The 16,845-nt window shown below is 37.2% G+C and overlaps 2 protein-coding genes across 2 annotated transcripts; one reads left to right on the top strand and one right to left on the bottom strand.

Moving 5' to 3' along the window:
• Positions 1-7,705: 7,705 nt before the first annotated feature.
• On the top strand, positions 7,706-9,890 carry LOC143609092 (pentatricopeptide repeat-containing protein At3g49740-like). The gene has a single exon (XM_077083955.1). It carries the CDS (start codon positions 7,743-7,745, stop codon positions 9,888-9,890), a length of 2,148 nt encoding a protein of 715 aa, XP_076940070.1. The 5' UTR covers positions 7,706-7,742.
• A 340-nt stretch (positions 9,891-10,230) lies between these two features.
• LOC143609085 (DEAD-box ATP-dependent RNA helicase 16-like) lies at positions 10,231-15,827 on the bottom strand. Its single transcript, XM_077083948.1, has 14 exons — positions 15,656-15,827; positions 15,401-15,577; positions 15,226-15,315; positions 13,812-13,940; positions 13,544-13,644; positions 13,208-13,451; positions 13,066-13,131; positions 12,812-12,991; positions 11,689-11,784; positions 11,477-11,614; positions 11,311-11,393; positions 11,201-11,238; positions 10,899-11,113; positions 10,231-10,415 (listed from the first exon to the last, which is right to left on the bottom strand). The coding sequence occupies exons 1-14, from the start codon at positions 15,794-15,796 to the stop codon at positions 10,356-10,358; spliced, it is 1,758 nt and encodes a 585-aa protein (XP_076940063.1). The 5' UTR covers positions 15,797-15,827; the 3' UTR covers positions 10,231-10,355.
• Between the last annotated feature and the right edge of the window lie 1,018 nt (positions 15,828-16,845).

Raw genomic sequence — 16,845 nt, 5'->3', positions numbered from 1 at the left:
TGCCTTAACTAATCCTGCACTCCCTACCCCGCCAACTAAGAAACCCTACACAGGAAATCAGCCCTTCTGCCCAACCTGTAAATTTCATCACCCAACTCAAGCCTCGTGTAGGCAATGTAACCAATGTGGCCGCGCTGGTCACTCTGCTGAGTACTGTAGAGTCCCTCCCGCCAACCCAATTGTGCAAACACCACCAACCTACCCGCAGAACCCACAACCAACATACCAGAATCCCCAACCAAGATCGTGCTTTAACTGCGGTGATCCCAGTCATTTCCGGAACGCGTGCCCGAGGCTACAAGTACAGATTACGCAAGCGAATCCGGTGAACCAAATTTCGAACCAAGTGACGCGCTGACAAACTTTTAATATAACCGCGTACCAAGCGCAAGCGATTAATGACGTAGTTAATGGTACATTTTTTTTTAAACGGGCATTATGCATCTATACTTTTTGTTACTGGCGCCGATAGAAGTTTTATTTCTCGCGCGTTTGAGCAGAAGCTCGCGCGACCGCGCATTAACTTAAGGAAAACTTCTGTTGAATTGGCTAATGGCGAAACTGTTTTTATAAACTTTATAATCATGGATTGCACGCTTAACCTTAATGAAAACGATTTTTTTTTTGATCGACCTTATCCCCGTACCTTTTCCTTGCGCATCCTACTTCGAGATAAATTTCGGGACGAAATTTCTTAAAGTAGGGGAGACTGTAACATCTGCCCGAATCCGACCCGACCCAGATACCCGTTTTCTGATCCGATTCTTTTTATGATTTAAAAATTTATTATAATCTTTATAAATCTAACCTTTAATAAATCTTTATGTATATATATATTTTTTAAAAATGTTTCTTCCGCCTCTCCTTCCTCTTCTTCTCTTTTCTTTCCGCCGTCCCGCCTTCTTTTCTCTTGTCGCCATCCTCCCCCCTTTTGTTTAACCCTTGAGCCTTGAACCCCTTTTTCTCTTAACTCCTTGCTTGTCCTTTGGCTCTTCCCGCCTAAGGATGTCTGCGCAGCTCCCCGCGCTAAACTCCTTACAAGGAAGCCTGCGTGAAGATTGACTGTTCCTGCGCTACGCGCTAGGAACTATAGTTCTTCCCGCGGCGCGCTAAGAATGATACTTCTCCGCGCGACGCGCTAAGAATTGTAGATCCTCCCGCGACACGCTGTAAATTTGTAGTTCTTCTCGCAGCGCGCTAAGAATTGTAATTCTTCCCGCGACGCGCTAAGGATTTATGTTCTTCCCGCGACGCGCTAAGGATTTCAGTTCGTTCCGCGACGCGCTAAGGATTTGTGGTTCTTCCCGCAGCGCGCTAAGGTTTGTCTGTGTCAGCCTTCTGTGTGTGCCTTCGCGCACTCAGCTTTCTCGCGCTAAGTCTTGTGTCTTTTATCTTGATTTATCCAGCCGTTTACCTTTGGTGATATCTTATCTTTTGTGCTGTTGACCTAACTTGCTTTGTGTCTGAAAAGTTACTTTCGGCGCAGCATGCGCGTCAATCCTATTGGTTGACAGAAAAAGGTGACTGACAATATCTTTTGAGATCTTCTTTTCCTTATCTTGAACAGTGTTTGCCTGACATATCCCATGTGCTGTGAACAGTAACCTGACAGCTTTTTCCCCTTTTCCTGCTGCCATATCTTTTGCTTAGATTTGGTGAGATATTTTCCCCTTTTTCCAGGATTGTGTTCCCTAGGGTTTGCCTATTTATACCCAGCCATTTTCTTTAACATTTCACACACAGACACTTAATCTCTTCTCCTTCTCCCTGCTGAAGATCCTCGCAGCGCAGCCGTCAACATAACTCCAACTCTCCTTGCCTCTGTTTTTCTTTCTCTTCTTTTCTGCCCAGATCTCGGTTAGTAAATGTTTATAATTTGTTTAAGTAAATCGATGCATATTACCTATGGTTAGTTATTATCAAGACACTAAAACCAATCGTTAAACCGATAATCTTATTTATAGGTTAACTTTGCTTGTTTGGTTCTTGCTTTATTTATCTTCATCGCACCGTTTATCATGTGAGTTATCTCGTACCTAATCCCTTTTTATTTTTAATGTTTTGGGATGTTCATGTGTTCATACAAACTTAGTCTTAAACTGTTTATGAACTTTAGTCGCGCAGTATCCCATGTGTTGAGGATGTTTACTTGGCTGTTATTTGTATGTGTGTATCATTAACCGCTTTGTTCGGCCTATTCCGAAGTTTTCATGGATCCATTGGATGAGCACGGGAGACCTATCGTTTACGGTTTTCTTTGTTTACACTTGCACAGTATGTTTTCTCGTTTTTGTGCTCAATTGGGAGCACGGATTGAACTATGAGCTATGATCTATCTTAGGCTTGATCACAATCTGATTACACCCTTGCTAAACTCTAGACATACACGTGTTGCGCGCAGATTTACTGTATTGCATTAAACTTGATTTCTCACCAACACGCAAGTGTTTGACGTTTATTTTAACACGTTCAGGTTTGCAGTAGCTGCTTGAAGCTTGAGGACACGTAGGAAGTTTTCTTTTATTTTGGACCTAGATTAAAATGTATCAAGACAAGTATATGTTGATCGAATACTTTGCTTTATAATATAATGATTTTTGTTGATTTATGTTATCTTGTGTTGCGCTGCGCGCGCGCGGTAAATGTGTATTAATAAATATTGACACCAATAGTGTCGCGAGTAATGAAACAATATGTGACGCCCCGATGTATAATCCGCCTTTGGTCGGGGTGTTATAAGAAGCAGAAGACGGGGGAGAGGAAATTGTGCAGGACTTGTGGTAAGATACATGGTGGTGAGTGCAAGTGGGTTGCCGGTATTGCTGGTTGTCACAAGTGTGGAAAGGCTCATGATGGTGAGTGCAGGTTGGGGTCGAAAGCGTGTTACAGATGCGAAAAGATGGGGCACTTCTTTTGGGAATGTAAGAAGGACAACAGGTGTTTCAATTGTGGGGATGCTGGACACAAGGCTTATGAATGTAGGAAGCCTAAAACAGGAGGGGGAGAAGCAGGAAAGAAGTTGCAGACTTAGAGTTCTCTGTCAATAAAGGAAGCTGGGGGAAGGAGCACTCAAAAAAAAAGAACGAGTTATTTTGTTTAAATATTAGGTTATGTACGACTTTAAGGATTTCGTGCTTACTATTTGAGTTTAAATTTTAGACTTATAATTGAATGTGATGATTATGGATTGAATTATGCTATGAATGGGTCCTTGTGAACGGTAGTCATGTGATACGTGACTTTAGAATTCAAATTAAATGGTAGTGTTAGAACAGTATAATGCAATGCCTCTTATGAGACGAGACGAGACTTGTTAAGATTAGGACAACAAGCATATCATCAAGGGTTTCATGGGCAAGCTACCTTGAACAGCTAACACTCATGAACACCACTCGATGATTGCAAGGCCGAGAGTAAGAAGGATAAAACGGTAATCTAGGCAGCTAAGATAGTTCAAGAAAGAAAGTGAATACAAGGAGCGTTCGTTCTTACAAGGATTAAACAAGTTTCGGGGACGAAACCTTTTTAAGGAGAGAGACTTGTAACGTCCTCATTTCTATAAATAAATAAATAAATAAAGTATCTCGGCTTAATTTAGTTATCCTGTCGAGAGATATCATCTAAATTAATTAAATAATATGTAGATAGTTGATAAGGTTAAGAATTATTAGTGGACTTAAGAATGATTTGGGCCTAAAAGCCTTTGGACTTTGCCTATTTAAACCCTAAAAAGCCTAGATTTCCCCATCCTTATCATTCAACCATCATCATTCCAATCATTGTATACACACCCACACACAACATAAATCCCCTGGACACCAAATATTTCCAAATCATCCATCCTAGATCTAGTTCAATCTCACCAAAAGGCAAACATTAATCTCGTTATTAGTTCATTTTATTTTTGTGAAGATCTAATAATAAATATGAATGAATCAATCCTCAGAAGATTAACGTAAAACGAACCGATTCGAGCCGGCATAAACAAACTTTATACAAACAAGATTCAATCAATCTAACAATAACAATAATAGCATGGGTGAAGCAAAATGTAAATGGTAAAGATAGATCGGTGTAAACGGGTTCAACGAGACTCGGATCCCTAACGACCAGATCTGCAAACCCGAACCACTGGACCCAAAGTATCGCCGGTCCTTCGCGATGGTCACAAACGGCCGCGTTATGGCCTGGACCTGAGTTCCGGTAAGGACCCCGGTTCCAATCAGCAAGCAGACGCAAAACCCGAGATGCCACAATAGTGGACCAGATCTGGAAGCTCAACCCGCGTGCGAATCCTTTCCGATAAACCCATTTCTCGCGAAACTAACCCGATGCGAAATTCCCCTGTGCGAACGGCATGCAAAGCACCTCCTATGCGAAATCATAAAATCGCATGGCATGCGAATTCTCCGATGCGAATCAATCAAACCCATTTCGCGCGGATCATTAGAATGCGAATCATTCCAGGTGCGATGCAAATCATCTTGGATGCGAATCGTTGTATTTTGGGGCACGGCCTTGGTGGCCGGAGTTATTAAGAGACGCTGGCGGGAGGTGAGATAGAAGATGATGAAATAGGAAGTGACTAGAGATAGGCTAGCCAACCTATGTTTTTCGACGTTGTAGTCCCTGTGGCCGGAAAAAGGAAGGCCGGAGGCGGTGAAGGGCGGCGGCGGTGGGAGTGGCCATTCCCGAGTTTCATTTAAAGAAGGAAAGGGTATGAAAAGGAGGGATGGAAAAAATATGTTGTGTTCCCAAGTTTCATTTAAGAAAGGAAAAGGAAGGAAAATATAAAAGGGGTGTTCCCGAGTTTCATTAAAAGAAAGAAAATGATGGGAGGGGAGAGAAAATGATGAGTACATTAAGTGAATTTGTATCTTTCCAATTTGGAAAGAAAATAAAATTGAAGAGAATGAGTGGATGTCAAATGAAAAGATAAGAAAAGAAAACTTTCTTTTCTTTGCTTTTCTTTTCATATATGAACTCGGGAACACAGTGTGAGGAAAGAGGAAGACGGAAGAAGGTATGGTAGGGTGAACGTGGGGTGTGTTATATACTTAGGGTTGGGTTTTTTTTTAGTAATTTAATAATAGCAATAATAAAATTATAATAATAAAGTAATAATACATAATAATAATAATAATAATAAAAAGTAATAATACATAATAATAATAATAAAAAAAAAGTATAAAGGGATGTGAGGACTTGATCAAACCTGAACTTGGTTCAAAGCATGAACGAAACCCGAACCCGAGACCTGACTCGTCTAACAACCCGTGACCCGCCTCAAGTAAGGAATGTGAGTTGATGGTGAGCCAAACACAAGAACCTACCCGTTAAAGAAATGAAATATTAATGGAGTTAAGTATAAACCCGACCCGAACTCGCTTAAGGGCAATAACTTATAAACACGTAAAGAATATGAACTAATAATGAAACAAGAAGAATATATATGTAAATAATGATAATAAATAAGGATAAAATATATTAAATTAATATGAACGGTTAAGGAAGAATACATGTCGGTTCGGTCAACTTAAAAGTTAACCCCGTTAACTTAAGGAAATAAAAAGTAAACAAATGTAGATGATTAATATGTGTACGTTATTAACAGTTAGTCGAGCTCAGTTGAAGAAAGGCATTACGATTAAACCAGAAAGGAACCGTCTACATGTGAGTTTTAGCCCTCTTTTTCCTTTAAACCGTTTTTGGGGCTGTATGCATACTCGTATGTGAAAGAATAAGATATATGTAACTTTAGTTAACGATATATATCTTGTAAGAACATGTTTATATATTAATTTGTTAATATATATTTGAATGTTTGAATGATAAATGATAGAATCGAAAGGGTTAGGGAGCAAGCCCTACTAATACTTGTGTAGAGTGTATGGACGATAAAGCACACGCACAAGCACAATAAAGGACTAAAAGCCTATAATGTGTTCGGGCACGTGTTTGATAGTAATGTGGTCTAGTTACACTCTTTTAGATACAACGAATTGATTGGTTAGAATAATATGTATAATATGGTCCCGTAATGGATACTATGGTGAGGTGGTCCAGATATGGATACAACGAATAGGTGGTTCAGTTATGGATACAACGAATAGGTGGTCCAATTATGGATACAACGAATAGGAGGTCCAGTTATGGATACAACAAATGGCTGGTCCAGGTATGGATACAACGAATAGGCGGTCCAGTTATGGATACAATTAATAGGTGGTCCAGTTATGGATACAATGGATACAACGAATAGGTGGTCCAGTTATGGATACAATGAATTTCTGGTCCAGTTATGGATACAATGAATTGTTGGTCCAGTTATAGATACAATGAATAGGTGGTCCAGTTATGGATACTAAGTATAGTATCTATTAATTATGTTTATAGGTAGTATGATTGCATAGTATGATAATTTTAAATGCATAAATATACGTTGTGTGAATGTATGGTCCAGCTATGGATACTATTTGTACGGGTAAAAGTCAGTGGATAGAACAGAAAGAAGGTAGGGGACAAGTCCTATCAAATACCTGCGTAGAATGACAATATGTATATTGATGCGAATGAATGATTGCATGTTCGTGTGTAGAGCCTTCGGGCCTCATGCACGCGCAACAAGTTAGGATGGCAAACCCCTTTAATTTGTTATGGTTCGATTACGAGTAAGAATAGAAGGCTCAATTATAAGCAAGTACGTACGGGACTAGTTATAGACGAGTGTTACGTCGCGTATAAATAAAGAATTTGATTTAATTATAGTTCGAAATTTAATTAAAAGAAAGAAATGTTAAAACTCACTCAGCGTGTAGCTGACTTTTAGTATGCATGCATGTATTATTGGTTACGTGGCAAGCTTGAGGCGCATACAAGGTTATCCATATTGAAGAATAGTTAGAGAATAAGGTTGTTATATAAAAAGTTTTAGTTTTCGCTGCAAATTGATTATGCTTCCGCTGTATCAAACTGAGTTTATGAGTAAATCCAACACCGAATGTAAGGTTACCGGGATCGGGGCCTTACACCATATTTTCAAATTCTTGAAAAAATATATTTTTTACAATTATACCCCTAAACCACCACCACCTTGAACCACCACCATCAACGACGCCGTCGGCCACACCCCATCACCACCACCATCACTACCACTATAGCCGAAAAGTAGTATTTACCTCGCCTTCGTAGATTGAGAGATTAACGCTGTTAAGAAACCTCCATTTGTAGTGGACGTCAAAATCGTTGCACACCAAAAGAATTCGATTTCAATTTTTTTTTGTCTAAGACACTGTGTTTCATTCATCTATTGTTTCAATCCGTGGATTAAAATGACATTTCAATCTCCTTCGTTTTTGTTACAGAAAGTCATAGAAAACTAATTGAACATATAAATTAATTAACATCAGTGCCGAAGCTTATACAAAAACACTGACAAAAGAGAGGGGCATGACATACCTGTTAATTAATTAGTTAACATTATGGAAGTGCTAAATATATCTTAGACCCAGCGTAGCGGTCACGTTGAGGAGAAGAAAACGACCTCAAAATGAGGGAACACCCCCCCCTAGTTGTGAGTTTAGTTATAAATACAACTAAGAGTTACGAGACATTTTACCACTATGTCATTATTTAAAAAACTAGTTATGTTATTTTTTATAAAACTTGTCGTTGCTGACTGATAAAAATTATACCATGATATATTAATATCCCATTTCCCTAATCTCTACACTTATGAAGTAATGAACAATGAACTCATCAAGCTCAACTGCTTGTTAGCAACCCTCACCAAATCACACCAATACACAAAAACCCTCCAATTATTCCACCAAATCCAGTCTTCCCACCATCTTAAACCAGACCAATACACCCTCTCCACCACCCTCACCGCCACCGCCAACCTCCGTGACATTCTTTCCGGCAACCAACTTCACGCAAACGTCATCCGTACAGGCTTCAAACTCTTCCCACATGTAGCCAATACCCTCTTATTCCTTTACTCTAAATCACAAGATTTAGCTTCAGTTAAACGTGTGTTTCACGAGATCAAATACCCAGATGTGTATTCATGGACAACGTTGCTGTCTGCATGCACAAACCTTGGTGAGGTTGAGTATGCACGCCAAGTGCTCGATGAAATTCCCCAAAGAAACGAGGCGGTGTGGAACGCGGTGATCACAGGGTGTATCGATAACGGGCATTATGATATCGCGGTGGGATTGTTTAATAAAATGCAGTTGTTGGGTATTCGACACGATAACTACAGTCTCGCTAGTGTTTTGAGTTTATGTGGTTCGGGATTCGATTTTGGTACCCGAGTGCATGCGCTCGTTATCAAGACTGGATTTTTAGTACGACCCTCGGTTACTAACGCGTTAATTACCATGTATTTCAACGTTGGAGACGCTGATCAGGCGTACAAAGTGTTTGATGAAACAGTACATGATCAGATTACTTATAATGCGATGATATCCGGTTTGGTTAGCATGGGACGAAATGATCATGCTTTTAAGATGTTTAAAGACATGCTAGTAGTCGGTCTTGATCCAACCGAACGGACCTTTGTGAGTGTTTTCGGGTCATGTTATTGTGAACAAGCGGCCTTGCAGGTGCACGCGTGTACCATTAAAACCGGTTACAGTGACTTTAATTCTGTTAGTAATGCAGTTATTACCATGTATTCAAGTTGTGGTGACTTGAAATCAGCTCAAACGGTTTTCAAAACATTAAAATATAAGGATCACGTGTCATGGAACACCATGATTACATCGTATGCTCAAGAAAACATGTCTCAACACGCGATTTTGACTTATTTACACATGCAACAACAAGGATACAAACCAGATGAATTCACCATTGGAAGCTTGCTATCAACCATGGATTCAGTAATACATACTGATATGATACTCGCTACCGTGATAATAAACGGTCTTGTTTCAAAAACCGAAGTGTCAAACGCGTTAATATCGACCCTTTCTAAACACAATGCGATAAACGATGCGTATACTATATTTATCGAAACGAGTTTCAAGAATTTGATATCATGGAACTCAATGATTTCAGGATTTCATTTAAGCGGGTGTTCGATACACGGGTTGCGTCTATTTTATGACATGGTCCATTCGGGTTTATCGCCCGATGTTTACACGTTAAGCATCATTTTGAACGTATGCGCTAGTGTTTCTGACTTCCAACTCGGGAAAGAGATCCATGGGTACATAATCAAATTTAAACATCACCACGAGACGTGTTTGGGAAACGCGCTTATCGCGTTATACGCTAAATGCGGTGTTTTGGATTCGTCAGTAAACGTTTTCGAGGCAATAAGTGACAAAGACGTGGTGTCATGGAACTCAATGATTTCTGCCTATGCGCAGAACGGGAGAGGCGAGGACGCGGTTTCGTGTTTCGAGTCAATGCAAAAGTCAACGGGAGTAAAAGTGGTACCAGATGAAACCACTTTCACTGCAGTGTTGACTGCGTGTAGTCACGCGGGTCTTGTGACTGATGGAATTAAGATATTTAACTCTATGGTGAATGAGTATGGTTTAGAGCCGAGGGTTGACCATTTTTCGTGTTTGGTTGACCTTGTGGGGCGGGCGGGGTATCTTGATGTGGGGGAGATGCTGATAAAGGGCGGTGGGTTGAAGGTGCATGTTAAGGTATGGTGGAATTTGTTTAGCACGTGTGCAGCTCATGGTGATTTGAGACTGGGGAGGATAGTTGCAGGGTTTTTGCTTGATGGGGAAGAAGATAAGGCAGGTGTTTATGTGGTTTTGGCGAATATTCTAGCGGATTGTGGGTATTGGGAAGAAGCTGAGAGTGTGAGGAAGATGATGAGGAGTTGCGGAGGTGTGAAACAACCGGGTTATAGTTGGATCGGGTCGTAGAAGCGTGTATAATTGATTCATTGGAGAGTTTATTTCTTGTAATTGTTCTATAGTTGGTAAATTGGTTGATTAAAATCCTACTGATCTTGTAGCTTGCATGCCTTCTGTTTGATTTAACAGTTGTCTTCTGATATTCATATACAAAAAGAACACTTTGTCAAGAGCAGCATGATATAAACATTTGTATCTTGTCAAAACCATATTGTCAAGAACTCAAAAAGGCATTTCAGCAAACACTTGGTAATAAGTTGGTATGCATATATTCAATACACTTTTGAAAGGTCTAATGTGGTTGATAAAATAATTATCATTTCATGAGACTAAAAACGCACATAAAAAGCAAAACAAATGTTCCATAAGTCTATAATTAAGATCCCCCAAAATATAAAGTAAAATTCAACAATGCTACAAAATTGTGGTGGATTTTTACAATTTCCATGAAGCAATGACACCAATGAATATGAATCAAACTTGTTGCTTCTTCTTTTTTGGCCCAAAATCCTTGCCTTTTGCTTTCCTTTTTGCCTGATCAAATCAAAAACTTATAAACAAACATAACAAAAAGATAAATAAACGCCCTGCTTGCGGTGCGCGCATATAATGTATATATGTGTGAACCCTTAGGTGGGCAAAAGTAAAATTGCACTAATTTTGACGTTATTTTACTAATCACGTGAAAATAACGTTAAAAGTGGCGGAAGGTTAATCAGGCATCATGTGGTGGCGTTGATAGCCGAAAGACAAGGGCACATGCACCAATCAGCCGGTGTCCCGATGATTGAGTGTTATGTGCCTTGTGTCCAAGGCTTGATGCAAAACTACTATCGAGCCGGGGGTCTCACCGGAAGCAGCCTCTCTATCCCTATGGGATAGAGGTAAGGCTGTCTACATCTTACCCTCCTCAGACCCTACCATAGCATTGCTATTGGTGGGATATACTGAGTACGATGATGATGATAATGATGATGAACAAAAAGATAAATAAAATTTACAAAAGGTCACACGTACGTCTGCTGAAAAAGTCTTAAGCGGATCACCCGCTTTCTTGAATCTGGCTTTATGACCTCTGTTACTGTTATTATTATTTCTTCCCATCACGGCTCGGGTCAGTTTAACAAACTTGCTAGCTTGTTGAGTTTTGGGGTCCACCAGATACTCGGGCACCTCACGTAGATGAGGCGCAGGAGCTTTCTTGCTTAGAAGCTTGTCATGCTTCAATAAATCTTTCAAATAGAAAATAAATTTTTATATATTATAACTTTTCATATAACGTGTATGATCAAAGTAGAGACAATTTTCACTTTACTCACCTAAATCCCTTGGATTTTCTTGAAAATGAGCTTTCAGCCTGAAAAAATAATTGAGTTACTTATAACTACTTATTTTATTTAAAGATAGTTAAAAAAAAGTAAAAACAAACTTGTCGGAATTGAGAATTTCATTTCGAAGATCTTGAGCTCGGGCTTCTTTGACAGCAATTTTTGTCACACTCCTTGCAACATCCTGTAAAGTAATCAAAAAATGAACACTCAGTTTGATTTTGAAAAAGATTTTATAAAATGCAAAATAAATAAATCAACAATTACCTCAGCTCGATACCGTAAAAACTCGACAGCGTCTTTTTCCAAAAGCGGAAATGGAGCGATGCATGTTAAGTCCGTATCTTCATTTTCTCCCAAGTATAATTTAATTTCTTCAAATACTTCCATCTCATCAGGAGAAACCTGTTTCAAAACCAAGCATTAAAGTCAACAAGTTAAAGAGACAAAAGGTGTTCAATTTAGTCAAACTGACTTACGATTGAAACAGATTGGCCCGTGTTAAATGCCCGCCCGGTTCGTCCGATTCGATGAACATATCCTGCGGCACTTAAAGGCATATCAAAATTTATGACCTGTTGCAAAAAAAATATAAAAAATAATCAAGCAAAGAATATAATAGCAGATTCATAAAACGAGGCAATTTCCAAAACTAAGGTGTAAACAAGCCAGGACACTCGTGAGATTCTCAAGAAAGGCTTGCTAAAAAGCGCTTGAGCCCAAGCTCAGCTGCACTTATCAAGCTCGAGCTAGCTCACGAGCTCATTATGTATATGGTTTATATTTATTATATTAAACATGAATATATATATTTATACAATAATATTTAGTTATTTACAGATCAAGATCATTTCAAAACATTCAAAAAATTGAAGAACTATTAACAACCAATCCTTTTATTGAATTATTTATATATTTGATACTACGGGGGTGTTTGGGATTGCTTACTTTAGCCTACTTTGAACTTTTTGAAAAGTTAAAAAGGTGTTTGGGATTGCTTAATATGTGAGGGGAAAGGTTTATGAGTTACAAACTTGTAACTTATAACTATTCCCAAAATTCATAACTAAGGAATCCCAAACACCCCCTACATGAGGATAGTTTTGTCATTTATTATGTCAAACTTTATCGTCATACATAAGTAAAAACTGGTTATTACTCATATAAGCAATCACAAAATTACATATGATTAGTGACAAACTACCCTCTAATATTATAAAAGAAAATAAAATGATTGGTTAGGAGTTCTTGAAAGTCGTAAAGTTTTTTGAGTTCTGAAAAGATCAAAAAAGTTATTATATAATATAACAATATGATAAATTTAACATATAATAAATATAAATACTATGCTATACATACAAACTATAACTAAACCACATGAAAATGTAAATAAGTTACTCGATAAATAATAAGCAAACCAAGCCAAGCCAAGCTCGAGCTTTAGATATAAAGCTCAAAATGAACTGAACTCGCTCTCTCATGAGTTAAACAAACAGATCTCAAGTTTAGTCGAGTTCAGGCTCTTCCTGATTCGTTTACACCCTTTTTAGAAACCATCTAAAAGAAAATATGTACATAATAATCATTTAATTATAAAAATACCGTATAAACGTTTTTGAAGTCTATGCCTCTAACAACACCAAACTCTGTGTCCAATTTCCGCTTCTTATGTTTCTTGGACTTTTTCTTTTCAACCTGTTTCTCCCCATCAGTTTGTTCTTGCTCTTTCATTTCACTATCATCGGTTGCAATCAAATAATCAAATAGTCCAGCATTGAATCCCTGAGTTCAAAATAACACGGATATTATACTTATAAAAACAATAGGGTTTAAGAAAAACAGGCCTACAGGGATACCTCTAAAATATGTAGCCTTGAATTCACAGGCAACTCAGCATTTAAGACAGCAGATTTTATACCAAACTGTAAATAAAAGATTATGTTTTCACATTTGTCAACACGTAGAATAATACCTTGATTCCTAAGATGGTCAAAATACCTGTTCAAGAAACAGTTTAAGTCTAAAACTTGTGTCGATAGTGTTAGTAAATATTAAAACTTTCTTCTGCACAAGATCCAGCTTCAAAAGTGCAAGAATGTGAAGAAGTTTATCGCGGTCGCTGCATTGTATCCAAAATTGCTGAACGCTTTTAGGGACAATATCGTCTTTTCCATCACCATCTTCTAAAGTAAGAATACTGGAATTGTGTAGATAAAGCTTCTTCAAACTGTCAACGTTTTCACTGCAAAAGTCATAATATTTCATAAGACTTATGTGAATAACAAGCCAATACGTTAACAAACTAAAATTATAATTTGTTAGTTACTTAGTTACCTTGAGGTAGCAGACATTAGAAGACACTGACATCGTTTAGGAATATGCACTTTCAAATCTTTAAGATTCTTCTCATATCCATAAGTGAAAAGAAGATCCGCCTGATTACAAGATTCCAAATTTTCAAATGAATCAACCCAAATTATGCAATCATAAACATTCAATTTGAATATCAAACACAATCATAAACATTCAATTTGAATATCAAACAAATTCATAAACATTCAATTTGAGTATCAAACAACACTGCAATTGAACAGATTCAGACCTCATCGAGAATAAGAATCGAAAGTGAATCTTGAACTGATTTTGCCTGAAGAACACCTGTAGATAAGCACCTCTGAACACAAGCAGGAGTCGAAACTAAAATATCAGGAGGCCCTGCTAATGTGGTCGCCTATAAAACAAATTATACAACCAAACATCACCAATTTGACTTCAAATTCGAATAATACCATAATCAGATGTATAGAGCTGTAAACAAACCGAATCGAACGCTCTGCTAACTGTTCGGTGGAAAGTTCGTTTAATAAATGAACGAGCATAAACAAGAAATTTCCGTTCAATTGTGTTTGTGAACGTTCGATTATGTGTCCGTTTACGTTCTTTAATCTTTGTTTGTTTGTTAAAGGTTTTCAAATCTTATCATATAGATTTAAGCGAAACTATTAACTATAAAACAATACATATATATATATATAGGGAGAGGATCAAGAGAAAACTCATCTTTAGAGAGAAAACTTAAAAACTCCTATAACATTATTTTTAATTTAAAATAAAAAAATATTTTCAAAATTTTGTTTTTGCCATTATTCTTATAATTTTTTACCCTTTGCTCGAAAAATATAAAAAAAAATTTAAAAAATAAAAAAAAAACCGCTGTAATGCACATACGTATTACTGTGCGATACCGTTGTATTACACATGTGTATTTTTAAGTTTAATAGTATTTAATGGCATATATTCAATTTTTGTGTATTGTATATGTGTAGTAGTGTTGTATTATATGGAAAAAAATTAATAATAAAATAAAAGTCGATGTAGTGTACATGGGAGTTAATGTTGTATTACACATACGTACTAATGTGTATTCAATGTGCGTATTAGTATCATATTGCATATATACAATAGTGTCTATCAAATATGTGCAATAGTGTTGTATTCTGTGCAATACAACACTTTTGCATATATGCAATGTACACTATTACACATGCGCACTACACCGACGAGATTACCGACAAGGGTTTTTTTTTTTTGGAACCAATAACAACATATAAGAATAATGGAAAAAAGAAAGAAGCTTCCAAAAAATTTTAAAAAAAGTTTAAAATAGTTTTTTAGGAGTTTTTAAGTTTTCTCTATAAGAGGAGTTTTCACTTGATCCCACCCCTATATATATATATGAGTATAATGTGATCAATTTATATGTAAAATTAAAATATGAATACGAATATTAAAAAAACACCAACACAAACTTGGTAACCGAACTAAACCTTTGACACTGACCATTCTCAGTTAGCCAAATCAAATAAAACATCGTTCGTGTTCAATTAACCATTCCCAAACAAGTTCATTTCCTTAATGAACAAACACTAACAAAAAAAATCCATCCGATCAACCCTTGTTCGGTTCGGTTCGGTTCATTTACATCCCAAGATGTACAATTAAAGAATCAAACCAACCATTTCAGAAAAACTCGGTTCACCCGTCAACTGAACCGCTTTCAATTGCACTCTACACAGCTCAATTAACGAAACCAACTCCGAATAAACCTGTTCAATAACAATATCAATAATAACATATTAACATCCCCAATTAAATTCAACAAATTACACTTCTAGGGTTTATAAATTATACCTGCTGGCAAAGCTCACGTGACGGAACAAGAATCATGGCGGCCGGAGCCAGAGCTTTTGACGACAAAACATTATTATTATTGTTATTATCCGACATAAGCTTCTGAAGCAGAGGAAGCAAGTACGCGAATGTTTTACCCGAACCGGTTTTCGCTCGAGCCACTACATCTTTTCCTTCCTGTTAATTGACATAACAATAATGTCAGGTGATGAATTGATAGCATAAATTATGAGTGTTTTGAGAAACAGAGGTTACGAGGATGAGTGGAATGCCGAATTGTTGAATCGGAGTAGGTTTGTCGATGTTTTTCTTGGTTAGGGCACGAATTAGACGTGGGTCTAATCCCAATTGTTCGAAGGTCTCCGGTGGATCTTGTTGTTCGTTGATATTTGGCATTTTTTATGTAAGAAGAAGACGACGGCGGCGGAGGTTCAACGGTGGTTTTAGATTGAAGAGATAATCCCTACGACCTGCAAATAGTAATAGGATTTTTTATATTCTATTCTATTATGCATACTTTAACCCCTGTGTTTATGTTTTCATTCATTTCAATCCTTGTACTCTCTTTTGCCAAAAAAAAAAAAAAGAAAATTACTCCGTGGTTTTAGGACGGAGGCATGATAAGTCTCCAGGAAAAAAAATGAACTTTAGAGTCTCTATGTTTGCAAAACGAACCATCTGAGTCATTGCCGTTAACTTACCATCCATGTGGTTTAAGTGATTGCTCAATTTTAGTCCATCGTTAAAAATTCTTTTCAAGTGCAAAAATTAACCACCAAACTATAACCAGTCAAACCATAATCAACTAATCTAATCATAATCAACCAAAAATAAATGATCCGAACTTTAGTTTAACAACAGTAAACGAAGCGAGCTTTTTTTTCAATAAAAATAAACGAATCAAACTACTTTTTTAACAAAAATAAACGAACCGAACCTCTTTTATACAAAATAAACAAACTGAACTACTTTAAAAAATAACGACCCGGACTACTTTTATAACATAAATAAACGAACGAAATAACTTTTTAATAAAAATAAATGAACTAAACTTTTTCTTCGTGAAAATATCGTTTATTTTGTTAAAAAGTAGTTCGGTTCGTTTATTTTATATAAAAAAAGGTTCGTTTCGCTTATTTTTGTTAAAAATGTAGTTCAATTATTTTATTTTTGTTAAAAAAAAAAGTAGTTCTGGAACCACGACGACTCAGGTTGACCAGTTATGAAAGTTATTGGACTCCGAACAATCATGTGTATGTGTGTAGGTGAAATAACGAATCTACCCCTTAAGCTAACATAGTTAAGTAACGTTAGCGCTCAAATAGTTCATTTTTGAAACCATATGGACTCAACCGGTTCATTTTCTCTTCTAGGGACTCATGTGCCTCCGCTCTAAAACCATAGGGACGCAAATAATAGTTTTCTTTAAAAGAAAAGTGCAACAG

This window comes from Bidens hawaiensis, unplaced genomic scaffold (genome assembly GCF_021521415.1).
Source record: "Bidens hawaiensis isolate Kalapana, Puna unplaced genomic scaffold, B.hawaiensis_p1.1 tig00002181_1, whole genome shotgun sequence".
Taxonomy (NCBI): Eukaryota; Viridiplantae; Streptophyta; class Magnoliopsida; order Asterales; family Asteraceae; genus Bidens; species Bidens hawaiensis.
Note: the sequence above shows the minus strand (reverse complement) of the source record. Positions and strands in the feature narration are given on the sequence as shown.